General features: G+C 28.6%; 4 protein-coding genes and 1 long non-coding RNA gene across 5 annotated transcripts; 3 read left to right on the forward strand and 2 right to left on the reverse strand.

The window, feature by feature from the left end:
• Positions 1-66: 66 nt before the first annotated feature.
• LOC139985568 (GTPase Era, mitochondrial) lies at positions 67-1,507 on the forward strand. Its single transcript, XM_072000111.1, has 3 exons — positions 67-509; positions 600-1,034; positions 1,111-1,507. Exons 1-3 carry the CDS (start codon positions 267-269, stop codon positions 1,486-1,488), a joined length of 1,056 nt encoding a protein of 351 aa, XP_071856212.1. The 5' UTR covers positions 67-266; the 3' UTR covers positions 1,489-1,507.
• A 149-nt stretch (positions 1,508-1,656) lies between these two features.
• On the reverse strand, positions 1,657-4,965 carry LOC139985571 (sulfotransferase 4A1). Its single transcript, XM_072000117.1, has 7 exons — positions 4,848-4,965; positions 3,672-3,896; positions 3,297-3,396; positions 2,616-2,811; positions 2,412-2,538; positions 2,203-2,297; positions 1,657-2,132 (listed from the first exon to the last, which is right to left on the reverse strand). The coding sequence occupies exons 2-7, from the start codon at positions 3,877-3,879 to the stop codon at positions 1,827-1,829; spliced, it is 1,032 nt and encodes a 343-aa protein (XP_071856218.1). The 5' UTR covers positions 3,880-3,896; positions 4,848-4,965; the 3' UTR covers positions 1,657-1,826.
• Positions 4,966-6,016: 1,051 nt separating this feature from the next.
• LOC139985426 (uncharacterized) lies at positions 6,017-6,532 on the forward strand. Its single transcript, XR_011799411.1, has 2 exons — positions 6,017-6,235; positions 6,303-6,532. It is a non-coding gene; the product is annotated as an uncharacterized lncRNA (long non-coding RNA).
• Positions 6,533-7,827: 1,295 nt separating this feature from the next.
• On the reverse strand, positions 7,828-18,641 carry LOC139985547 (uncharacterized). The gene is made up of 8 exons (XM_072000054.1): positions 18,533-18,641; positions 17,764-18,367; positions 12,095-12,211; positions 9,632-11,200; positions 9,257-9,541; positions 8,945-9,175; positions 8,681-8,862; positions 7,828-8,367 (listed from the first exon to the last, which is right to left on the reverse strand). Exons 2-8 carry the CDS (start codon positions 17,896-17,898, stop codon positions 7,893-7,895), a joined length of 2,994 nt encoding a protein of 997 aa, XP_071856155.1. The 5' UTR covers positions 17,899-18,367; positions 18,533-18,641; the 3' UTR covers positions 7,828-7,892.
• A 796-nt stretch (positions 18,642-19,437) lies between these two features.
• LOC139985563 (uncharacterized) lies at positions 19,438-21,711 on the forward strand. The gene is given in 7 exon segments (XM_072000099.1): positions 19,438-19,579; positions 19,669-19,827; positions 19,830-20,051; positions 20,126-20,235; positions 20,317-21,095; positions 21,171-21,380; positions 21,453-21,711. Coding segments are annotated over 6 exon segments (1,557 nt in total). The 5' UTR covers positions 19,438-19,579; positions 19,669-19,796; the 3' UTR covers positions 21,658-21,711.
• The last annotated feature ends 128 nt before the right edge of the window (positions 21,712-21,839 follow it).

Below are 21,839 nucleotides of genomic sequence, written 5' to 3' on the forward strand. Positions count from 1 at the left end.
TACAAATTAAATGGCGTATTGAGTTTGTGTCTAAGTTGGCATGTTATCGGTATATGATTATTGCCAGACATTTGAATTGTTCTATATGTAAATATAAATTGATAGAATCAAAAATATTACTTGATGCAGTAAGAATTACGTTTTAACATTTGTAAATAATACTGATAAATTAATTTACAGTAGTTTAATCATGTGAATGTTCAAACCTAACCTATTAGACCCTTTATAATCTCAGTAAATAATGTGTTAATAATTTTATTGGCATAATGATTTCATTTAAAAGCAAACAATTTGTGCTTCAATCTAACATATCTTTTTTTAAACGATCCTTTTCTTGCTCTGGTATTTGGAATGTTAGCAATGAAGCACAGCTAATAACAAATGATCAAACTGCATTAAATAATGGATCAGACTTATATCAGGGAATCAAAAAATTAGTCAAAGTTGCAATCTTAGGTTTACCAAATGCTGGAAAAAGTACATTGGTAAATAAACTCATAAACAGATCCGTATGTATTTTCATATATGTTAAAATAATTTATTTATTTCATAATTTTAATCTAAAATAAGTATCTTTAATATGTAATATTAATATTCAGATATGTCCAACGTCTTCAAAAGTTCATACTACAATGCACAAAGCAGAAGCAATATATACAGAAGGAGATACTCAAATTGTATTTATGGATACTCCTGGATTAGTAGTATCTAAAGAAATAAAGACTTATAAATTATCAGAATCATTCAAAGATGATCCTAAAACTGCACTCACTGAAGCAGATATTATTGGAATAGTACAAGATGTAACTAATGTATATACTAGACATAAGATTGATGATTTTGTCCTTAATTATATAAAGGGAAAAAGAGAAGACACACAACTACTGATGATTCTTAATAAAGTAGATAGATTAAAGAAAAAGATTGCATTGTTAGAAATTACAAGACTATTAATAAGCAAAGAGAATTATCCAAAATTTGATGATATTTTTATGATATCTGCACTTAATGGAGATGGTGTGGATGATTTAAGGGTAATTTATAATAAATATTATGAAAAAAATAATTTTCAATGATTATTTATCTTTTATATTTAAATATATGTTGTAGAATTATTTGCTCGACTCAGCTAGAGTAAGTAGTTGGAAATATGATGAGAAATGTTATAGCGATCAACCAACTAAAGTTATAATAGAACAGACAGTTAGAGCTAAATTAATGGATATACTTCCACATGAAATGCCATATAAAGTAAAAATAATAACAGAACATTTCGATTTGGGTGATGATGGTAGTATTAATACTGTTATAACATTAAATTGTCCTAAAAAAAGATATGTGGACACATTATTAAAATCAAGAGCCCAAAAAGTTAAATGCTTATCATTTTACATAGAGAAAGAATTACGTCATGCATTTAAAACTAATGTAATTGTTCGTATAAATGTAGCATGTAAAAAATTGCAAAACCCTCAACTAGGTCAGTAAAGTCATAATTTTATAAATGGTATTGTTTTTCTTTTATATATTATAGTACAATATGTAAATTTATTTAATACATTGATATAATTTAAAATACACCTATTTTGCATACAAATATTTAGAATATATAAATATATTTTATTTAACAAAATTAACAATATATTAAATAACAATAATAATTTATTGGAAAAAGGAAAAAGGACTTACTTTGCATTCTCGACTATATATCCTTGATTTCTGATACACGTATTTACGCATTCTTTTCACCTAACCAAAATTTTCTAATTTTTTCTTAAAAATATTAAAAAATAATTAAACGATCTTAGCCTGTTGAATTATCAATCTTAGTTATTACTAATGTTACTAAAATACGGGAAAATGAGATCAGTTCCTCTCAAATTTTCTTCTATCCATTTATCAGCTTTAGTATTAAGTTCCTCAGTGAAAATATCCTGCCATCCACCACTTTTGCCTTTTCTGACATATGTTCCTTTTGTTATAATACCACATTCGCTTAATTCTGATAAATTCACCATTTGATTATTTCGAAAATTTTTTACATTTAAATAGTCTGCTACTTCTTTTAATTGTTCTTCAGTGTAAGTTTTTCCAAGAAATTTAGCAACTTCTTTAATTACTTTTAAAAAATCCTAAAAATATGCGAATAAAAGAAATTTTAAAAAAGGATTAATCTTTTCCAAATATCGTGTTTTATCTTACATGTTGCATATCTTCATAAAACACAAATAAAACGTTTGGATGATTTCTATTTGCCCATGCTTCCTTTAAGTGTTCCCAATATGGACCCCAATATGCTAAAAAAAAATTATATAGGGGATTATATAAGACATAATTTATGTTCTATAAAATTTGTTAATCTTGTTATTTAAGTTTAGTATGAGTATTTTAAAATACTGCGTAATACTTACTAAGATTATTCTGAAAGTAATTCCAAAATGTTGGAAAATCACCTATGTATCCTTGAGTTTTAATACTTATATTTAAATAATACCAAGAAACAGCAACATCCTTTGGATTTCTTGCAACGTATACTATCTTCCACGAAATAATACAATTTTACATAAAATTATACAATAAAAGACAATATAACATCTTCATAATTACAAGTTTACCTTACAACCACTCTCCAAAATATTTGGTAACAAAGAAAATGGAAAATGTGATTTTATGAATCTCTTTGAACGCAATTTTGCTAAGACTTCATACCCTGGTTCAGCAATTTTTTTACAAAGTTCTACTTTGTCTTTATCTCCCTCATTCATTTTTATCATATCTCGAGTTACCTCTGGATGATTAAACATACTAAATCTAGAAATAATATTTGTAGCTGCATTAATAAATTCTATATGTAACACTGTTATTTTTATTTTGCAATATGTATACCTGTTATACATTAAAATATTTATACGTATGATTTTAGATTTTGCTTATGGGACTATTAACCGCTCTAGTAAAAATTATTTTATTTTTAATAAAATAAACAAAAATTGTTTTTAATGTAAGATGAATTTCACATTCTATTTTTTTCATTGACTATATAATTACATGTCGTTCGTACGTAATATTATGGTCACAGAATATTGTATATTAGCCAGGAATAAATTGCATAATTTTTCAAGGATGATGGATTCATATAACATTAGTATTGAAACATTATATAACTGTTAGTTCTGTTATATTAGAAACTACTGTTTTATGAAAACCAGTGACAAACTTCTACAATCACCATATCGTTTGCTAATTTTTAATTTATCTTAAGACTTCATTAACTTAATTTAGTTAATTATACTAACTCAAGAAATGGAAATCGTTCTAACAAGAATTCCGTCCTTGCTCTATTAAAATCTAAATCATTTGACAATAACCAGATTAATTCTTGAGTCAACGTCGTTCCTGGAATAAATTAGAAACAAAGTAAAGTATTTAAATCTACTCTAAAAATATTTTAGTATACTGTCTTTTAATATCTAAATTTAAAAGATATCGATAATCGAAATAATTGAGTTATATCGATTATATTGAAGCTATGCATACAAGCATTTAAATTCTTTAACCTTGGTACTTTTTTAAAGAGAAGAGTATAAAAACTTAGATAATAATCACGTTGAGAATTAGAACTATTTTCTATTATCATCAGTGATAAAAAATTTGGAAACATATTTACTTACCTGATCTTGGATAAGATAAAATCCACGTGTCATCAGGCCTTGCCTTAAAATTATAAAATCCTTTACCTTCTGTCGTATATTTATAGGGAAAGAACCATTTTTTTGGACCTACTAAAACAAAACCTGTTCTTTCACCTTTAAATAATTCCAACATTTCCTTCGTATCTTTTTCGTTCAAGTATTCATATTTCGGTGATTCAAGGGCCATTTTTCTATATTTTTACTCTATAAGAAATCATTGGCGGATTATGGAAATTGACTAACAGTTTTATTGACTTCTGTGCATTATCAATAATCTATTGATTGTTATGCATTTATACGAAATTTGAAAATGCAAAAAATGCACAGAATGAGCATAATACACAAAGATGTATAAAATATCTTAAGCATAGTACTTTCTATAATATTTCTATATATTAATTATGTTATTCTATATATTAATTTCTACATATTAATATATTTTTTATACAGTAAATAATAAGTAAAACAATTTTGATTGGTAAAACTTCTTTTGTAAGTGATCATTTCCTACGTTACCGGCACTCGATATAAATGTATAGAATTACAACATTTATAACTATAAATGAGTAAAAGGATAAAAACATAAATCCTGAACATGGGATGAACATAAGAAGAAACTCTAACATGATATTTACAATTTTGTATATAATAAAACGTGCAGGATATCTACGGGTAATTCCAACGTAATTCCAAAGCAGCAGCCTGGGCGACCGCTTTAAAATTACGTTTTTTAATTAATAAAAATTTATTAACGACAACGGAAACCATTTTACATTGATCCTGTAATACTGATCGTTTCACTAAAAAATATAAAATAATAGAATTTTTGCCAAAAAAATATTACCGACTTTGAAACGCACTAAAAAGTATGAAATAATTTCTATTTTATTTGTAATTTATTTAAGTAATTTAGTAAATGGTAATTAAGTAAATGGGTGATCTAATTTAACAACTTGCATATGTGTCTAAAACAGATACAAATAAAAAAGAATTATTTCATAGCGCATAACACCTCGTTTTTTCTTTCTTTTTTTTTTAATGATTAATCGTTTATGAAGAAATGTAATATTATAATCAAAATAAATTAGCGATTTTTATTTCAGAAAATTACATATATATTTATTTTTCAGTCAACAATTAAATGTGATTACTTACTGAAATGTAGTAATGAGGATGTTGAAAAGTCTTCGTTATTAAATTAAGAGATTGTTGAATTATATGTATCACTAACAAGAGACGACGTTTACGCACGAAGAAGAATCCACGAATAAAACCCGAAGAATATAACGGGAATTCAAGTTAACGGATTTTCACTTAACCAAGTTCCTACCGGTCAAATTCCACTTTTTATCTTTTTGTTTTCTGGTAATAAGTTTGTTATCCAAATTAAATGCAAATCCAAAATACAAAATAAATTTACATAAACATCGATATGAAATAATTTAAATAGCACTTGATTTTAACATTTAATTTACTATCTCTTCGAGAACGATTGACATACATATGTATATATATGTTCAGCGTAAACCATCCACATAGTCTATAAATCCATATACATTCGGCAACATGAAAACACATATACAATATATATATATGTGTTTACATTACATATACATTAAATAATAATATACACATAATATAATATATACAGTAATCATATATACAGTCATATATACATTAAATATCTACACGTGATTATTTATATAACTACCAAATATACGATAACGTTCTTTAGATAAAAGTTGTATGGTATCGAGGGGAACATATCATGATGATAATTGTTTGATTTTGATAAAATTGGAATGACCTATAAAAGTTACTTTTGAATTTTTAAATGGAATCCTACATTCTTTATTATATATTCTTGTAGCTAATTTTGAGATCTTTTCAAAACAATACCTACACATGTAATTTACATACGCCGTTTTAAAGATCTGATCTTTTAAAATTGATGTGCGCCAACCTCAGCGTTACCCAATGTACACCATTCTATCTCTCCATAATTGCAACACTTGAGACCCGAATTTTTAGCAATTATTAGATATTTCCTGTAATATTATCTCCAAAATATCATTCATGATTGAAACATTTCAATATTATTAAATTTTTTACTAAAAACGCAAAATTATAGTATACTTTTGGAGTTTACTATAGTTTACTAGAGTTTTGGAGTTTTGGAGAAGAAGAGATAGGGTAAAAGACAACAGGGTACGGGTTATTTTCACACGATGGCGTTACACAACGACGTTACGAACTTCTCGATTGAAGCGCCTTACTGCGGATAAATTGAGATCATTGTTCTTCCCACCTCAAGAGTTTCTAGACCTGTATGTATGGTGGCTCTAGGAAGAATGAATTTTGTCTGTATTTATATGTGTGTTTCAGGGGAAAGTAACATCTGATTTTAATCAATTAGGATAATGTTCATAAAATCTTTTGAATACTTTAAAATAAGATAAAAATCCATCGCCTTGGAATAATACATATTCAACTTTCTCTTCAATAGAAAATGACATGAAAATTCACTAATCTTTATCCTTAGTGTAAGACTAATTTATTATAACGAAATTCTTTTCTTTGTTCCAATTACAAGATTGTAACAATATATAGGTACTGATGACACTGCAATTATATGGCAACTAATAAACAGAATCAAATCGACGTGGCTCAAGTCAATTATTTTGATCTACAAAAATAACGGAGATTATCGGGTAGCCTTCCCAAGTTGGTATACATAAGAGTAACGCTAATGTTAACAGCACGTCAACTGAAAAGGTTTCGAATATACAATTAAAATGTAGGGTTCTATTTGAAAATTAAAAAATGATCTGTACAACTCATTCCAATGTTATCTCAAGGTCAAACAATTATCATCATGATATGTCTCCCTTAATACCATACAACTTTCATTTAAAGAATTTTTTCATATTTCCATTAGTTACAGAAATAATAGCAGATAAACACTTAAAGTACATACTGTATACATGTACGTTTGTCGAAAATAATAATAGATTCGGGAAAGCTACTGCTATTATTTTAATGTTGAACTAATAATTCTCTAGTGGGTGGGCAAAAGAGTTTAAGCAAAGAGGAAATCTTTGATGTAAATCAGAGTTGTTAGTTTCACAGGAAAGCACATGTAACATTTAAAATGCAATGTAAGATTAGGTGTTAGATTTTGAATATATTATTAAAATTTGAGGTAAAAGAGTGGAAAAAAAATAAAATTAACATGTACTATTAGAACCATAAATAAAAGACAGCAACAATGTAGTAGATAATATTAGTACACTTATCCTGTTGACGAAAATTTGAGTTACACTTGTTTGCCTGCCCACTAGAGTATTTCAAATGACTATCGTTGCTTGACTCCACAAAGTGTTCAGCTTGGAATCATTTTATTCACAAAGAATTAAATGATAGATAAACAATTAGTAAAATCATTTTTATAGACTAAATTTTTGGGATATGGATATTAAAACGTCTTTATTTTTTTATTTATTTTTATTTAATATTTTATTTGGTTTAAGTGGCAAGCATTTTGTGTGACTTGTCACTTTGATATAAAAAATTTAATGATTAAAAAATTATTATTATGATAATAATTACTATAAAGAGATTTTAATAATATATACTTTTGTGTAAAAGTCATTCCCACACGAATGATACATTTTATTTCATGATCAAAGCTTAATTATTTTAAATAGGAACTTTTGTAGTTATAAATTTAAATACATATCTATTATCAGTCTTTTCTTTTTCTTACGACTAAATAAGCGTAAGAGAGTATCATTTCACTTTGATACACCTTTGTTTAAATTGAAAAATAAGTTTATACTAGTAATTTTCTTTGGTCTTGAAATTAACTTATTATCAAGACGAGGTAAATAGTTCTTTAGACAAAAATCGAAATGCACGAACAATAAAATAATGATAAATTACATACTGTTTCGAATATGAACAGTAGCAATCAAATTATCGTGCAAATCGATTTTCATATGATAATCTACCTAATCTATGGTCAATCGATCACGAAAAAATGTATTTCTCGTATAAAAATATTATATAATATTAAACCTTAAACATTAGTTATCATATAAGTTTAGTCAAACATATTAAAACTTATTAAACATAAAATGTTTTTGAGTTCATAAGTCTAAGTACTTTTAAATAATAGACATAATTTAATAAAAAAAGATATTAATAATTTTCTGGCCCTAAGACGTTTTCAAAAATTGACACATTTTCATTTTCTGGAATTAACCTGTCATTGATATTTGTGACTTTAATTGCATTGATTTCAGAGGATTTCATTACTTCTTTTTCATTATACATCTTATCAGAATTCCATGTTTTTTCTGTTGATTCAATGCAAGAAATATTTAGCCCTAATTTGCAAAGATTTAATGCAGTCTTCTGTTCTTGCTCCACAGTCTTTACTACTAATATTTCATCATTCTGGTTTTCTAGAGAAACTTGAGACATAGAACTTGTCATATTACCAGTCTTTAATTCTGCAGTTAATTCTGCTATGTTATTGAACGATATAGTCCTTTCTCTCCTACTTAAAAGACTTTTTAGCTCTGGATTTGCCAAAAATGGTTTACATCGTTTAGTATGTATCTTCATATTGTCCAGACGATTGAAAGGTTTGTCACATCCAGGACAATGAAATCTATAAATAAGACATATATTATAATTAAATAATATTAAAAGATTATTGACATATTGTCCACCAAATGACTCAATATATATAATGTTAATATATATTTTAAATACCTTAGTAGAAAAATAAAATTATTTAATTGTTTTACACTGCATTTAATATCTTACATCGTTATCGTAATATTAAAAGTATTTCAAACTTTCTGAATACGATTGGTACTCTAATATAAATACTTCAATTAGTTCTAATACTTTCAGTCATTAGTGTATTTCTCAGGATTTAGCGAAGTAAGAGACCATTAAAAAACTATTAGAAAACATACCTAATTTTGCTATGTACTGCCATGTGAGCAGCTAAATGAGACTGCTGACCAAACGTCTTTTCACAGACATTACATTTGTACTTTCTAATACCTTCATGTTTTAAAAGATGTTCTTTTAGTATTTGACTACTCTTATACACATTTGGGCATAGAGTACATTTGTATTTTGCAGCAGCATGAACCTATGAATATAATTTGTGTTTTTAATTATATTCCAAATCAGTAACTAATTAATTTTAAATAAATTAATAAAATATATCTTACATTTTGATGATTGTGTAAAGCTTTTCTTGACTTGGTGTGTTTGCCACATATGTTACATATATAATCTTGCATATGTATGTTTTTATGATGCGTTTCTAGAGCTTCTGCATTAGATAAATAAGCAGAACATAGTTTACACATAACAGCTTTATCTTTATTGTGTACGATCATGTGTGCACGCAATCTGCTTTTTGAATAAAACTCTTTTCCACAAAGTTTACAACTAATATCCTATAACAGTTTTTAAATAAATAAATAAAATATGGTAATTAATATATTATTTAATAGATTAATCAATTTTATTGATGATACCTTCAATGCTTTATGAGTGGCATTATGATAACTTAATATTTGTCTACTGGAACTTGCAAAATCACAGAGCTTACACTTGTATGGACGGGCACCTGTATGAGTATTAATATGCTCTTCTAATAAAATGGCATTTACATATCGTTTTTCACACAGATGGCACACGAATGGTTTAATTTTTAAATGACTTTTTCTGATATGGCATCGTACATTGCTAACAGTAACTGTGGCAAAGTCACAAGCTTTGCATTGATAAGGCTTCATTTGTAAATGTCCCCAAATATGTACCTACAAGAATACAATATGACTATTATTATGTATTTTATTACTAATTTAAATAATTTCTTACGTATAATAAAAATAATTTGTACAACTTGCCTGACACTTATCCATCCTGAGATAAAGAGTGCCACAAATATTGCAGCGTATATTCTTTTTATTAATTATCGTCATGTTCTTCTGTACTTCTTCCGAATTTACTATCGACATGTCCACCGTGTAATAAGTCTCAATTGCTTGTTTTTGTTCGTCACTTATCAATTCGGAGATTTTTCCAAACGATCTATCTTTACTTTTAATTTTATTAAAACTATCTTCACTGAATCGAGATAATGAACGTTTGCTGAGGTTACATTCTATCTTATTTGTAGTACTTTGGTCTATTACATCTATTGCAATGCATGGTTCTGTAGAAACTTCCTGCATCATCTTTGGATTTGATAATTCATTAGATCGCGAAGACCTTATAACGGTCACACGATTTTGTTCTGTAAGTATTTTTGATTGTGGATTATTAGAAACATCAGAATGCTTAATAATATTTTGTACTGTTACTAAATTAGTCTCACTATTTTCAGTTTTTTCAGATTCCTCTACCAATGAACAAGATATTCCTTTTTGATCATGATTCTTCACTACAGTTTTATCTTTCTGTATTAGTATCTCATTAGGAATCAAAACAAGCTGATTTGTCTTTTCATCCTCGCTAGGAGGAGTACTTTCTGCTTCTCCTTTTTCTTGCTTTACAATAACTGATATTGCTTTACTTTTTACAGAACAATCTTCTGTATTGTTCAAATAGCTGCCAGGTTTTTCTGTGTTTTTATCATATTCCATTTCTTTTAATTTATTAATTACTAAATCATCATCAGTATGATCATTTTCATTATTTATGTGTACAATATCAGGTTCATTAACTTTGGTATAAATTATATTTGAGGATGTGTCCACCACTGCCACCTGTTCCTTCACTGCCTCTTGCTCAACTTGTGGTTTAGGGGAGGTTTCAATATTATTAATCACACTATTGGACTTATCATTATCACAAATAACATGCAGGCAGCTTCTTTTGCATTTGTTATCCAAACTTTTTAAACTACTATTTAAACTATCACTCTTACCCATATCATTTTGGATTCTCTTTTTTTTGCTGCCTGCTGAGAAACTTTCTCCTATCATCTTATTCAATTTGTTTTTCCGTCCTTTTCTACGTCCTACAGGTTGATGTGTATTTATATTAATGTCCTCCTCATCTTTTTGCGGCGAGTTCAAGTTATTCGTTGACCTTGTACGAATTGCAGTCTTTTTTGGTATATTGTCGTTTAAATTTTTATGTTTTACATTGTTTGTATTCTCTTCTAAATTACTAGCATCACTACCCGATATTTTTTCACATGAAATTACATTGCTTAAATGTACCGTAGTTTGTGCAACCGAGTGAACATCATTAATAGGGGAATTATTTACGAGATTGACGTTTTCTTCTTTTCTTCCAGTCCTGTAGCACGATGTATTATTTTCGGACAGATAATTTTTTGTACTCTTTAGACTATCAGGTGATAATGCCTTAGCTTTCCGTTTCATCTCATTCGCAGAAGGAATAGCGTTCTCCTTATCAGATTCAGCATCGCTATCTTGCTGCAACTTCTCATCTGTTGCATTTTGATTCTATGAAATAGAAACAAAATACTTCCAATCTTTCCGAAATGAAATATTAGCTTCTAAATATTTTAATTCTATAATTAAAAAAAAAAAAAAAAAGAACATATTTTGATTACGTAGGCTATAATCAATGAAGTCAAAATGTTCTTAAAATCATATGCAACAAGTGAATACAAAAATTAAATCTTATTCTTTTTAGGATTTTAAATATTAATTTTGAAATATTCTATACATTTTTATATTACATATGAACATAAAAATGCTATTCAATCTTCTTTGTCTAAATTGTTTTAAACGATATACGTGGATAACTCCGAAGCGGAGGAATTTCAAAGATTTCGAGGTCACTTCTATTTTTTTTTTAAATTGAGCTATATATCTTTTTCTATACTTTTTTATAATAGGCTCGATTTTCTCTATAAAAAGTATTCAAACACAGAAAACAATAAGTTTAAGAGGTATTTTAGCTGTAAGTTCATACAACTTATCTTATGAAAAGCAGCGCTTTAACGTTCATGTTGTCTTTGTATTTCATATGACAAGTTTTACAAACTTGAAATTAAATACCTTTATATGATTAAAAAAATACAAATACCCTTTAGTAAATAATATATATACACTATATAATATATATATATATACAGCTATTATTTAAAATATAATACATAAAATACAAATATTTGGAACGCCTCCATTTCCAGTGTAGCTTAATATAACGCTTGAACGTCCCAAATTTTTTAATTTTGCATAATAAAATTTTTGTCTATCCTCTATTATTTTAAAGCTGTTTTCGTTTGTTTATAAGAAAAATATTGGTATATTTTATTTTCTCTAACAACAAGTAGATATGGGCAAACGCGAGATTTTAGTTAGATAATGTATCAAGTTACAATAGCTTACAGCCTGCAAGAACCCCTGTTGTACCAGATGACAGCGATCATAAAAGTCGCAGAAGAATTCCAGGATGCCCAAACATCTCAAACAAACAATCTGCGGCAGCCCATCGTTTTTCTTTATCTGAAACAACAAAAAGAAACTTCTGTGTCCAAAGAATGATCCACGTTATCTTTATAGATAGCATAAAAAACATAAAAAAAGCACAACACTTTACTAGAAGATATACCCCAATTAATCACAATCTATTTTGCAATAAAATAAGACTAAATCTAAATGACTTTAAATTTAGTAATAATATACTGCTATTTCTACTATCTTAGAATTCTACAGAGGAATTATATTAGTAACAACAGAACAAACCTCGTTAACTCGTATCTTTTATGTACATGCAAGATAAAAATAAATTACCATGCAAGATGAGTTAGAAGTGGTATGGAGAAAAATAAGGCTGAAAATCAAGTAATTAGCGGTCCCAAAAATATCGTACCTTTATTGAGAAAAATTGTGGAATCCTTAAACAAATGTATGCTTTTTTCTTTATTGTCGAAAAATTGTTATATACGCTAATTCATACTGCACATTAATAACATATTAATGTTTACCTTAAGATATATACACAGTATATATAGTGTATATATACACAATATATATATCGACTTACTTATTACTTACTAAATGGAAAAATAGATTGGTTTAACAAACATCTTGTACAAAATAATAATTATTGCTTATCACTTATGTTATCTGAGGAAAGAGTTTAAATGTTAGACGTAATATTCTTCGCACGATTTTATTAACAGTTCTCACGGGGAACAATTTGTCCCGAGGAAAAGTAATAATTATAGTTCATACATAATTCTTTGCGCTCTTATCTTAGAAACGCGGTAGACAAGTAGAACGTTTCACTTTGTAAAAAAAAAGGTTAAAGTATTATACATATACTGAATATCCTGAAACATTGTATAAAATAATAACTAAAACATCATCAATTCATTATCATCATTAACTAAATTCTGCTCCATATAAAACTATTACATTCTAAGTAAAAATAATGAAGAAATGTATATCATAATTATTCCTATCTTTTATCACTTAACAATTATTTCATGTAACATCTCTTTCAAAATATTCAATATAGTTCCTAAATTATGTTAGGACAATTTGAGCACAAAGAATTACGACTAATTTTCTTCTGAAGGAAGATCAATGTTGCACGTGATACGTACTCAAAGAATCATTAACGATTTTTTCATTCACCAATGCTCTTGCTTAATACATGAATAAAATATATATTGAGTTGACCAAGGCACTTACGATATAGTTCTACGTTTTTCTTTCTAGCAAATCACATAATATGCTTTCTTACATAATTTATTGTATGCGCTACCCTTATAGCAAAATATCCGTTAGTTTTAATAATATAAGATCTATCGGAAACAATAGTCCACTTAAATCTAAAGACTTTTCATCATCAATCAATAATAATATATTTTGAAAATTTTCAATTTTCTTATATGAATCATTATTTTTGCTCTGAATCTTTATCTATATACATATGTAGTTTTACATATAAAATAGAATCGAAAATATAATAAAATACACTTTATACATGTATTATTTAAAAGTTTTGCAGTTCTATTAAAAACAGTCATGTAAAAATATGTAGAAAATATTTTTTTTCACTTCTATATTCTTTCTTGGTCGGAGTTTTTGACTTTGGAAGCCCTGTATTTACACCTTTTCATGAATTAATCTTTACTAGAAAGCTAACTGTGCGATAGACATACAAATTTTCCATAAAAATGAATCCAATAATACTCTTTGGCTTCCTTACAATTATAAGTATCAATCGTGACGTTTCTTTTTCTAATTTTTGTTACGTCTTATTCCAATATTCTGTCATGTTTCATGGCTTGTCTTTATTATAGCTTTGGTAAATTCTAATCAATAATGTTTCACGTGCAAAAATATTTTCTAATGTAGTATATGTAAATGGAAAAAATACTTAGGAGATACCAGTAGTCTCTTAAATGCACACCTACTACATTATGTACAAAATGCCGACTAACTTACTGTAAAAAAAGAAAAAAGAAGGAAAAACAAAAAAGGAAACGAGCGACGAAAGAGGAAAAAAATCGAGTGATCCCCAGTGCAATTATTCACCCGATAATATAAGTTACTCCAAAATTTAAAAGTAAAATCAATCAATATCTCATGATTAATATTGCTGAATTTTTCGCGATTAAAAAAGCTTTTACTTTTAATTCTTACAGCAATATTTTTGAAAATTTTAATTTATTGAATTACTAATGCTTTATCGACTAACTTAACGTTCTTTGACTAAGAGTTAAAAAAAACGTCTCTTTTGGAAAGCCCTAGTTCATCCATGAATTAAGTTAAGTCTTTAAAAAATATGAGAGTTATGTCAGTACCATTACTTTTCGTTGGACGCAGTGGAAGCAACGTCGCCACTAGATGCGTTCTTCTGTTTGCTATTACTAGTCTTTTTTTCTTCAAAGTGTCTTTTTCTATGTACCTTCATGTTATCACGCCTATTAAACTTTCGTCCGCATTCCGGACAGGCATGCTTTTTTTCACCGTGCACGTGTCGGTGTGCAGCCAGATGACTAGCTTGTGCGAATCTTGCACCACACTTTTGGCAGATATGTTTCCTCAGCCCTTCGTGCTTCAATAGATGTTCGTTTAGGAATGCTTTGGAGGCGTATCTATTGTTACAAACGTTGCACACGAACGGCTTAGGATTTGAGTGTTGTAACACGTGAGCCTTATACTTGGACGCGACTTTGAACGTTTTACTACAAACTTCACAAGTGTATGTAGTCGCGTGACGCGTTTTAATATGTTCATTCAAAACTGAAAGACTTGAATACAGGTTGTAACAGAATCGACACCTGAAATTGCGACGATTTTTTAAATGTACGCTAGCTATATGACTTAACAATCTCGTACGGTACGGGAACACTTTGCCACAATATTCGCAAGCTAAGTTCTGTGGAGGTAAGTGTGATTTCATATGGATTTGTAGAGACACTTTGTGATGATAACTTTGACCGCAGTCTGTACAAGAATAAGGTCTCACACCTTTGTGCACGTTGTCGTGCTCCATTAAATAAAATTTCGACTTGAACCTTTTTGGACATTTTGGGCATTGTATCGGTCTAGGATTAGTATGTGAGCATCGAATATGCTTCATTACATCGGACTTGCATACGAATTTAGCGTTGCACAAAATGCAAGTATACTGCTTAATACCGAGGTGGGTTTTCACGTGAACCATACATTTGTCCTTACGTTCATAGAACTTACAACACAATTTACAAGAGTAGCCGTTTTGATTATCCGTAACGACATGTTCGACATTATCGTCGACACGAATTTCTTCTCCGTCGATCCTGAAAAGTTCTTCTGGGTTCTGAGAAGCCCGCCATTTCTGCTCGAATTCAGCAGAATCCTTCAATTTCGTTGAACTGCCATTCTTCAGGCTACTGTTGATAATGGTGTTTATTATACTATTTACTTCTACGCAACTTTGATTTTGTAAAAGACCAACGATTGCCTTGTCCACCAAACAGGAACCCTGATCTGGAAATACTCGCGCTCGAACAGTAGCTACATCGTCACTTTCCTTTTTACATAATTCTACAGTAAAACTAATATCTTCAATGTCGCTACTTTGATTTCGGGATTCTTTTACAGAAACTTCGATGTTTGGAGAGTTTGACACGATACTTAGAAGTTTATTTAATGCTGATGTTGGAATTTGTATAGTGTGTGGATCTTGTTGCTTCCCAACCAGTTTCTCACCAATTTCATTAGGGCTATTATGTGGACTAACAGTTATTTCTGTGGCAGTATTATCATGACTTCTAAGTCTATTTGCGATTGGCGTATCAGTCACTGTTTCATTTGCAGCAGTTGTTTCTGTACTTTGTCTACTTCTAAGCCATCGCGTGGGAGTTGTTTCAGAACTTTGAACAATTTGTATATTCTCTGTATTGTCTCCACTTGTACTTTGAATATTATTCTGCTCTTTTGGAGCTTCTTCATTGCCTTTTACTTGTTGTTGACTCCTCAAGTTCCTCTGAGTCTTTGTAGCTGTTCTTAAAACACGTTGCTCTACTTCTTTAACACTCCCATCATTAGGAGAATTAAGATTTTTGTTGGTTTCATTGTTGTTGTTGTTTGTTGATGTACTTGGTGTTGTATCTTCAGTCTTTACTTCAGCCTAGAGATAGATTGAAATAAAAGTAGAAGCGGGTACCAGAAATAGTTTTATTGAAGAAAATGAATTCAATCCGGTATTTGTGGCACATACTTTTTATTATAAATACAAATATATTAAAAACTGCATATTTAATAAACAATTTTTTATGTTATGATTGAAAATTGTTTTATGAACCAAAATACCAGATGATACCACTTTATACTATTTGAATTTCAAAGAAAAAAGTGAGCTGCATGCTCTGGTAGCATCATAGATGAGCGGTAGAGCTATGTATTAAATTTGAATACGAACTTACAATCTCTGTTAAGGGTGGTAGATTGTATCGATCGCGTAACACTTGTTGGGTGCGAAGACACTCCTCTTGGAAGTCGCAAACGAATTCGAGCTTGCCCAGACATTGAACACAGATCGCCTTGGGCAGAGGATCCCTTTCATCTATCTGCGATTCAAACAAAATATCTAAATACTAAATATATGTGATTTTTAAAATCTTACTTGAAGATCTGATTCTGTACAAATTTTAATTGAACTGAGAAACCATATTTTATCTTATTAAAGGATAATTATGAATATATAAACAATTTAATTAAAACCCTACCGCTCTGTAGATACACCATTCTGAAAATTCTTATAATCTGGTACCCACTTTAATAATACATATTGCTAACATTCATACTTATCATTATAATTATGTAAATACAATAACATTTATAACCATTTACAAGTATCTAAAAACAAATATATAATGTTTATGTAAAAAATATTGGATATAGAATTAACAAATACTTTCTTATGTTTATATAAACTTGAAAAAGTAAAGATAGATTAAAAAAATGAATACTTTCAAATCCAAATTCAGTCTTTTGTTAATCAGATTCCAAGAACAAATTACGTTTATAAAACATTGATTATAAAATATTTCATTTTAAAAAAGATATAAAACATAATACAATCATAAAATAAAGAATACCAATATGAAGATAATAAACGATTACTTACAAATTAGATATCTTGTATTTAATAAAATAGTCATTGTTGTACAGCATATAATCATAGCATACAATTATACATGTCTCTAAATTATAAACATATTACATACAATTATTTAGGATTTACTTAAGAAGTCTTTAAGTCTACGTAAACAATTTGACACACATTTGGAATAATAATATGAAACTGAAATAAATATTTCTTTCTCAAAACAAACATTAAACATAGAAGTATATACGATATTAGTACTAAAACTACACAAGTGAAAATGAATGCAAATAAAATATAATAGAACAAAGGTAGCAAAAAAAAAAAAAAAAAGAAAGAATATCTTTTCTTCTCATGCTCTTCTCCCCTCCGGCCATTTTTCTAACCCCCTCCTTTAACTACAAACGGGGCCCGGACCCCATGACACACCTCTTACATTTGAACTCACCAGAATGTTGATTTTTGTGTGGATCTTTAATCCTAAAAATCGTTTGGTGCCTTCCTCACCGAAAACGTCGATGTATATACTCTCGCACTGGCCGCAAAGTCGACAAATTTGCGCGTCTCCCTCCCCTAACTCCATTTTTGTTTACGTTGGAGGCTGCCTGAATTCGCTTTCGACTACTTAATCACACTGAAAATTTACCATGGAACCGATGCTTGTATTATTTGGCCCGATCCCCGTATCATCAGCCGCTTGTTTCAACGATGCCACGATTTTCGAACCCAACCAGATTACCGGCAAAATAAATAGGAATGAATTAAACAAAAGACAAAATTTTAATGTTAACGTTACTACTTGCTCGCTGATCTGACACGGGGATGTAGCCGCGTTCGGGCCAGACTAGCATACATTCACTTCCCTTCCCCTCCGACGTTGTACGAATTTCGACCAATCGATGATCTCTGTTTCGCATTACACATTTACTGTGTTCGCAATTGGTCGCTTCCATCGCGGTCTAACTTGAAGCATTGTATATAGACCGACAGTAGATCGACAAAGTGATTGAAAATTTCGACTTTTTTCTTGGGTTTTCTTATTTTTGAATCTTCTAAGGCACGTGAGTAAAACGATAAGCTTATATTATTATAGCCATATTGACATTAACAATCAGTAATGACGCATTGCCGCTCAATTGTTGTATAGCCTATTTCACATCTATTTCATACAAATCTAAAAGTTTTATTTATTTTGTGTTTATTTCTCTATCACTTACTTTGTGTCCTCTTATATTTCATGTTATATATTCAGGGATTAATGGTAACTAACTAATTTTGGTGTTGTGTATTGTGCATTTAAGTATCTACTATTAACATTCTTGAGATTGATATTTTGTAACTATAATGATATTTCGTAACGTATTTAAAATATATGCAATATGTAGTATTTCATATTTATCCAGTTTTCTGCCCCTAATAATATTTACATTTTTATTTATTAATTTATTTTTGTTTTTTGTATTGTTCATAAAAATAACGAGAAGATAAACAACATATGATATAATGAAAGTATCATTTCAATTTTTCGGTGAAGTTAAATTTAATACAGTGGTACGATGTAAAGAAATATATTAGCTTTAGTTATTAAAATAATTAAGGAAATAAAATAATATTTATCGTAAACATATGAATGGTTATATACTCTCTAAAGGAATTTCAATTTGGTTAAAATTTAGAGTTATGTTGTTATGTTTTGTATCTTTAGGTTAGATTATAAAAGAGGTTAAATAAAGATTAATGACGGAAAGATACAAACATTTAATTGTCAAAAATGTAAAAAAGATTTGTGAACGTCATAAGAGAATTTAAGTGGTGCTGGTGATCTGCATAATTTTACGATATTATTGATAAACAAAGTACGAATATTTACAAGTATTGATTCATTTTATACTTAATATACAATATATTATTCGTAAGTATCGAATATTTTAAAACTATTAATTTAATTACCATTAATTTAAGAATTATGGATTACTATTTTATAAATCTCTTGTTAATACTAAGTGATATTTAAAAACTGTTTTTACATATGTTTCAAGAAACGAAACTTCATTTATTTTTATTTTATAACATGTAGATGTTAATTTAAGAAGGTGAAACATTAAAAAAAATGATTTAGAAATGAGCACTTTAAACAATTCTGTTATAATTTGTTACGAAAATAAAAAACCAATGAAAGGAAAAGCATTTTCAAGAAAAAAAAAAGTACAAAAAAATGTAAAACGAACATTCTATGAAAGTCCACTGAAACATATCCAATTAAGGTAATAGAAAATGCAAAGAGAATTTGTACGATATATATAAAATGTAGACATATATATACATACACAAGTAATTGTTTTTATAATTGTAGTAGCAAAAGATGGGCACAAGCACAAAAACAACTATTATGTAATACTAACCAAGTCTTTAACAAAAGAAAAGATTCTTTTTGCTTTGCAAAAGAATCTTTACAAGATAGTGTTATCATTTTAAGCGATAATGAAAATGAATCAAATAATAAAGATGATGAAAGTAAACAAGAACTACAAACAAGAAAGAGATTCTTAGATTTGTCAATAAATGGCGAAGGAAATCCTCAATGTAATTCAAATGAAACATTAAGTCAAACGAAAACTACAGTAGAAGGACCTCCAAGGAAAAAAAGGAAAAAGAACATTGTTGCATTATCAGAAAATAATTCAACTTGTCCTTCAGTATCTAATACAATTATTGATTTAGATGATGAAAACATAGGTAAAAGATATGTTTCCTATAAAATAATAACATTTTTCTAACTAAGAATATTATTGCAATTTAATTTTTTATAGCTTTGGTTTCAGATTCTGTAAATCAAAGTTTAGATGATATTGTTGTGGTATGGTCATCAACAAAAACTATTCCACCATCTGCAGAAACTGTTCCACTATCTGCAGAAGCTGTTCCACCATCTGCAGAAACTGTTGCACCCTCTACAGAAACTGTTTCACGATCTGTAAAAACCCCTGTGCCAAGTGCAAAGACTCCATTATCTGTAAAAACTCCACCATGTGCAAAAATTCCTCCACAATCTGTGAAAATTTTACCATGTGCAAAAGCTTCTTTACTCTCTATAAAAACTTTTGTACCATCTGTAAATCAATCAGAAGAAGAACCTATAGATCGAAAGAAGAATGATAGAATTTTTATGATAGATACTACACCAAATAAAAATAATCTTAGTTGCTTACGATCCAATGAAGATATATTGCAACAACATGAAACAAATACTGAAAAGGATGCAAAAAATAAAAAAGTAGAGGAAGAAGAAAGCGCGAGAACTTGTTTACCTTTCAGCAAATGTAGATTGAAATTTCCTAAACCTCATAATATAAGCAAAAATATTATAATGACAAAACCAAAAACAACTCAAAGATCAAGAAATTTCAGACGATCAATAACAAACTATACTACATCTACATTTACATCTACTACATCTACTATATCCACTACATTTAATACATCTGCTACACCTACTATATCCACTACATTTAATACATCTATTATACCTACTATATCCACTACGTTTGATACATCTCCTATACATACTATATCTAGTACAAGTACATTACCACTTGTATATAATATGCCAGTTGCATATAACTATCCTAATTTATATGACTTTTCTAATCCTGGATTTCAAACTACTTTTGAGCCTAGCTTTATATCATATCCTCAATTATCTACAACTGGATCATCTGTATCTCAACCACTTAATAGCTTACGGGAGATAGTTATTGATGGCAACAATATAGCTATGGAGTATGATGATTGATTAAATTATATTTAATTTATGTATTATAATTATACGTGCAGCAAAAATTTAATATTTTCTAGGTATCGTAAACATAAAATATTTGCAGAGGAAGGAATCAAGATAGTTGTGGAGTATTTCCAAAAAAGGGGTCATTCTGTTAAAGTATTTGTACCTCATTATAGAAGATCATTAAACCACCCATTACTTGAAAAGTTATACACAGATGGAATAGTAATTTTTACACCAAGTCGTGTTATCGGTGGTAAACGGATAACTTCTTACGAGGATCGGTAAATTGTTTTTCTTTCTAACTATTATGAGAACTATTTATTTTATAAAATGGTATTCCTTATCACTTCTAGGTATATATTAGAATATGCAACAATGTGTGGAGGTATCGTAGTTTCTTTAGACCAATATAGAGATTTATATTTGGAAAAACCAGAATGGCGTGATACAATCGAAAAGAGATTATTGATCCCAACATTTGTAGGAAATTATGTTATGTTTCCTGAAGATCCTTTAGGTAGAGGTGGTCCTACATTGGAAGAATTTCTAAGACACTGAATGTAAAAGGTAGTAAAGGATCAATGTAAATAGAAATTTAGTTTATACAGATAAGTTTTTATATTTTCTAGTGACTAATTAATAATAAATTACAATACGTATATATATGTGTATATACATATTGTAATTTATTTTATTTATAATTACGAAAAAATTATAGATAATAATACATAAGAATATAT

The sequence above is a fragment of the Bombus fervidus genome, chromosome 3 (assembly GCF_041682495.2).
Source record: "Bombus fervidus isolate BK054 chromosome 3, iyBomFerv1, whole genome shotgun sequence".
Classification (NCBI taxonomy): Eukaryota; Metazoa; Arthropoda; class Insecta; order Hymenoptera; family Apidae; genus Bombus; species Bombus fervidus.

Excerpts from the sequence above, each read along its gene's own strand:
- LOC139985568 (XM_072000111.1), top strand. The coding sequence starts at position 267 with ATGATTTCATTTAAAAGCAAACAATTTGTGCTTCAATCTAACATATCT. Across the intron at positions 510-599 it reads ATAAACTCATAAACAGATCC|ATATGTCCAACGTCTTCAAA; the intron begins GTATGTATTTTC and ends ATTAATATTCAG. Across the intron at positions 1,035-1,110 it reads ATGGTGTGGATGATTTAAGG|AATTATTTGCTCGACTCAGC; the intron begins GTAATTTATAAT and ends TATATGTTGTAG.
- LOC139985571 (XM_072000117.1), bottom strand. The coding sequence starts at position 3,879 with ATGGCCCTTGAATCACCGAAATATGAATACTTGAACGAAAAAGATACG. Across the intron at positions 2,812-3,296 it reads GAACGATTTCCATTTCTTGA|ATTTAGTATGTTTAATCATC; the intron begins GTTAGTATAATT and ends TATTATTTCTAG. Across the intron at positions 2,539-2,615 it reads TTTTGGAGAGTGGTTGTAAG|ATAGTATACGTTGCAAGAAA; the intron begins GTAAACTTGTAA and ends ATTTCGTGGAAG.
- LOC139985547 (XM_072000054.1), bottom strand. The coding sequence starts at position 17,898 with ATGGAGTTAGGGGAGGGAGACGCGCAAATTTGTCGACTTTGCGGCCAG. Across the intron at positions 9,542-9,631 it reads TCAGGATGGATAAGTGTCAG|GTACATATTTGGGGACATTT; the intron begins GCAAGTTGTACA and ends GTATTCTTGTAG. Across the intron at positions 8,368-8,680 it reads GCAGTACATAGCAAAATTAG|ATTTCATTGTCCTGGATGTG; the intron begins GTATGTTTTCTA and ends TCTTATTTATAG.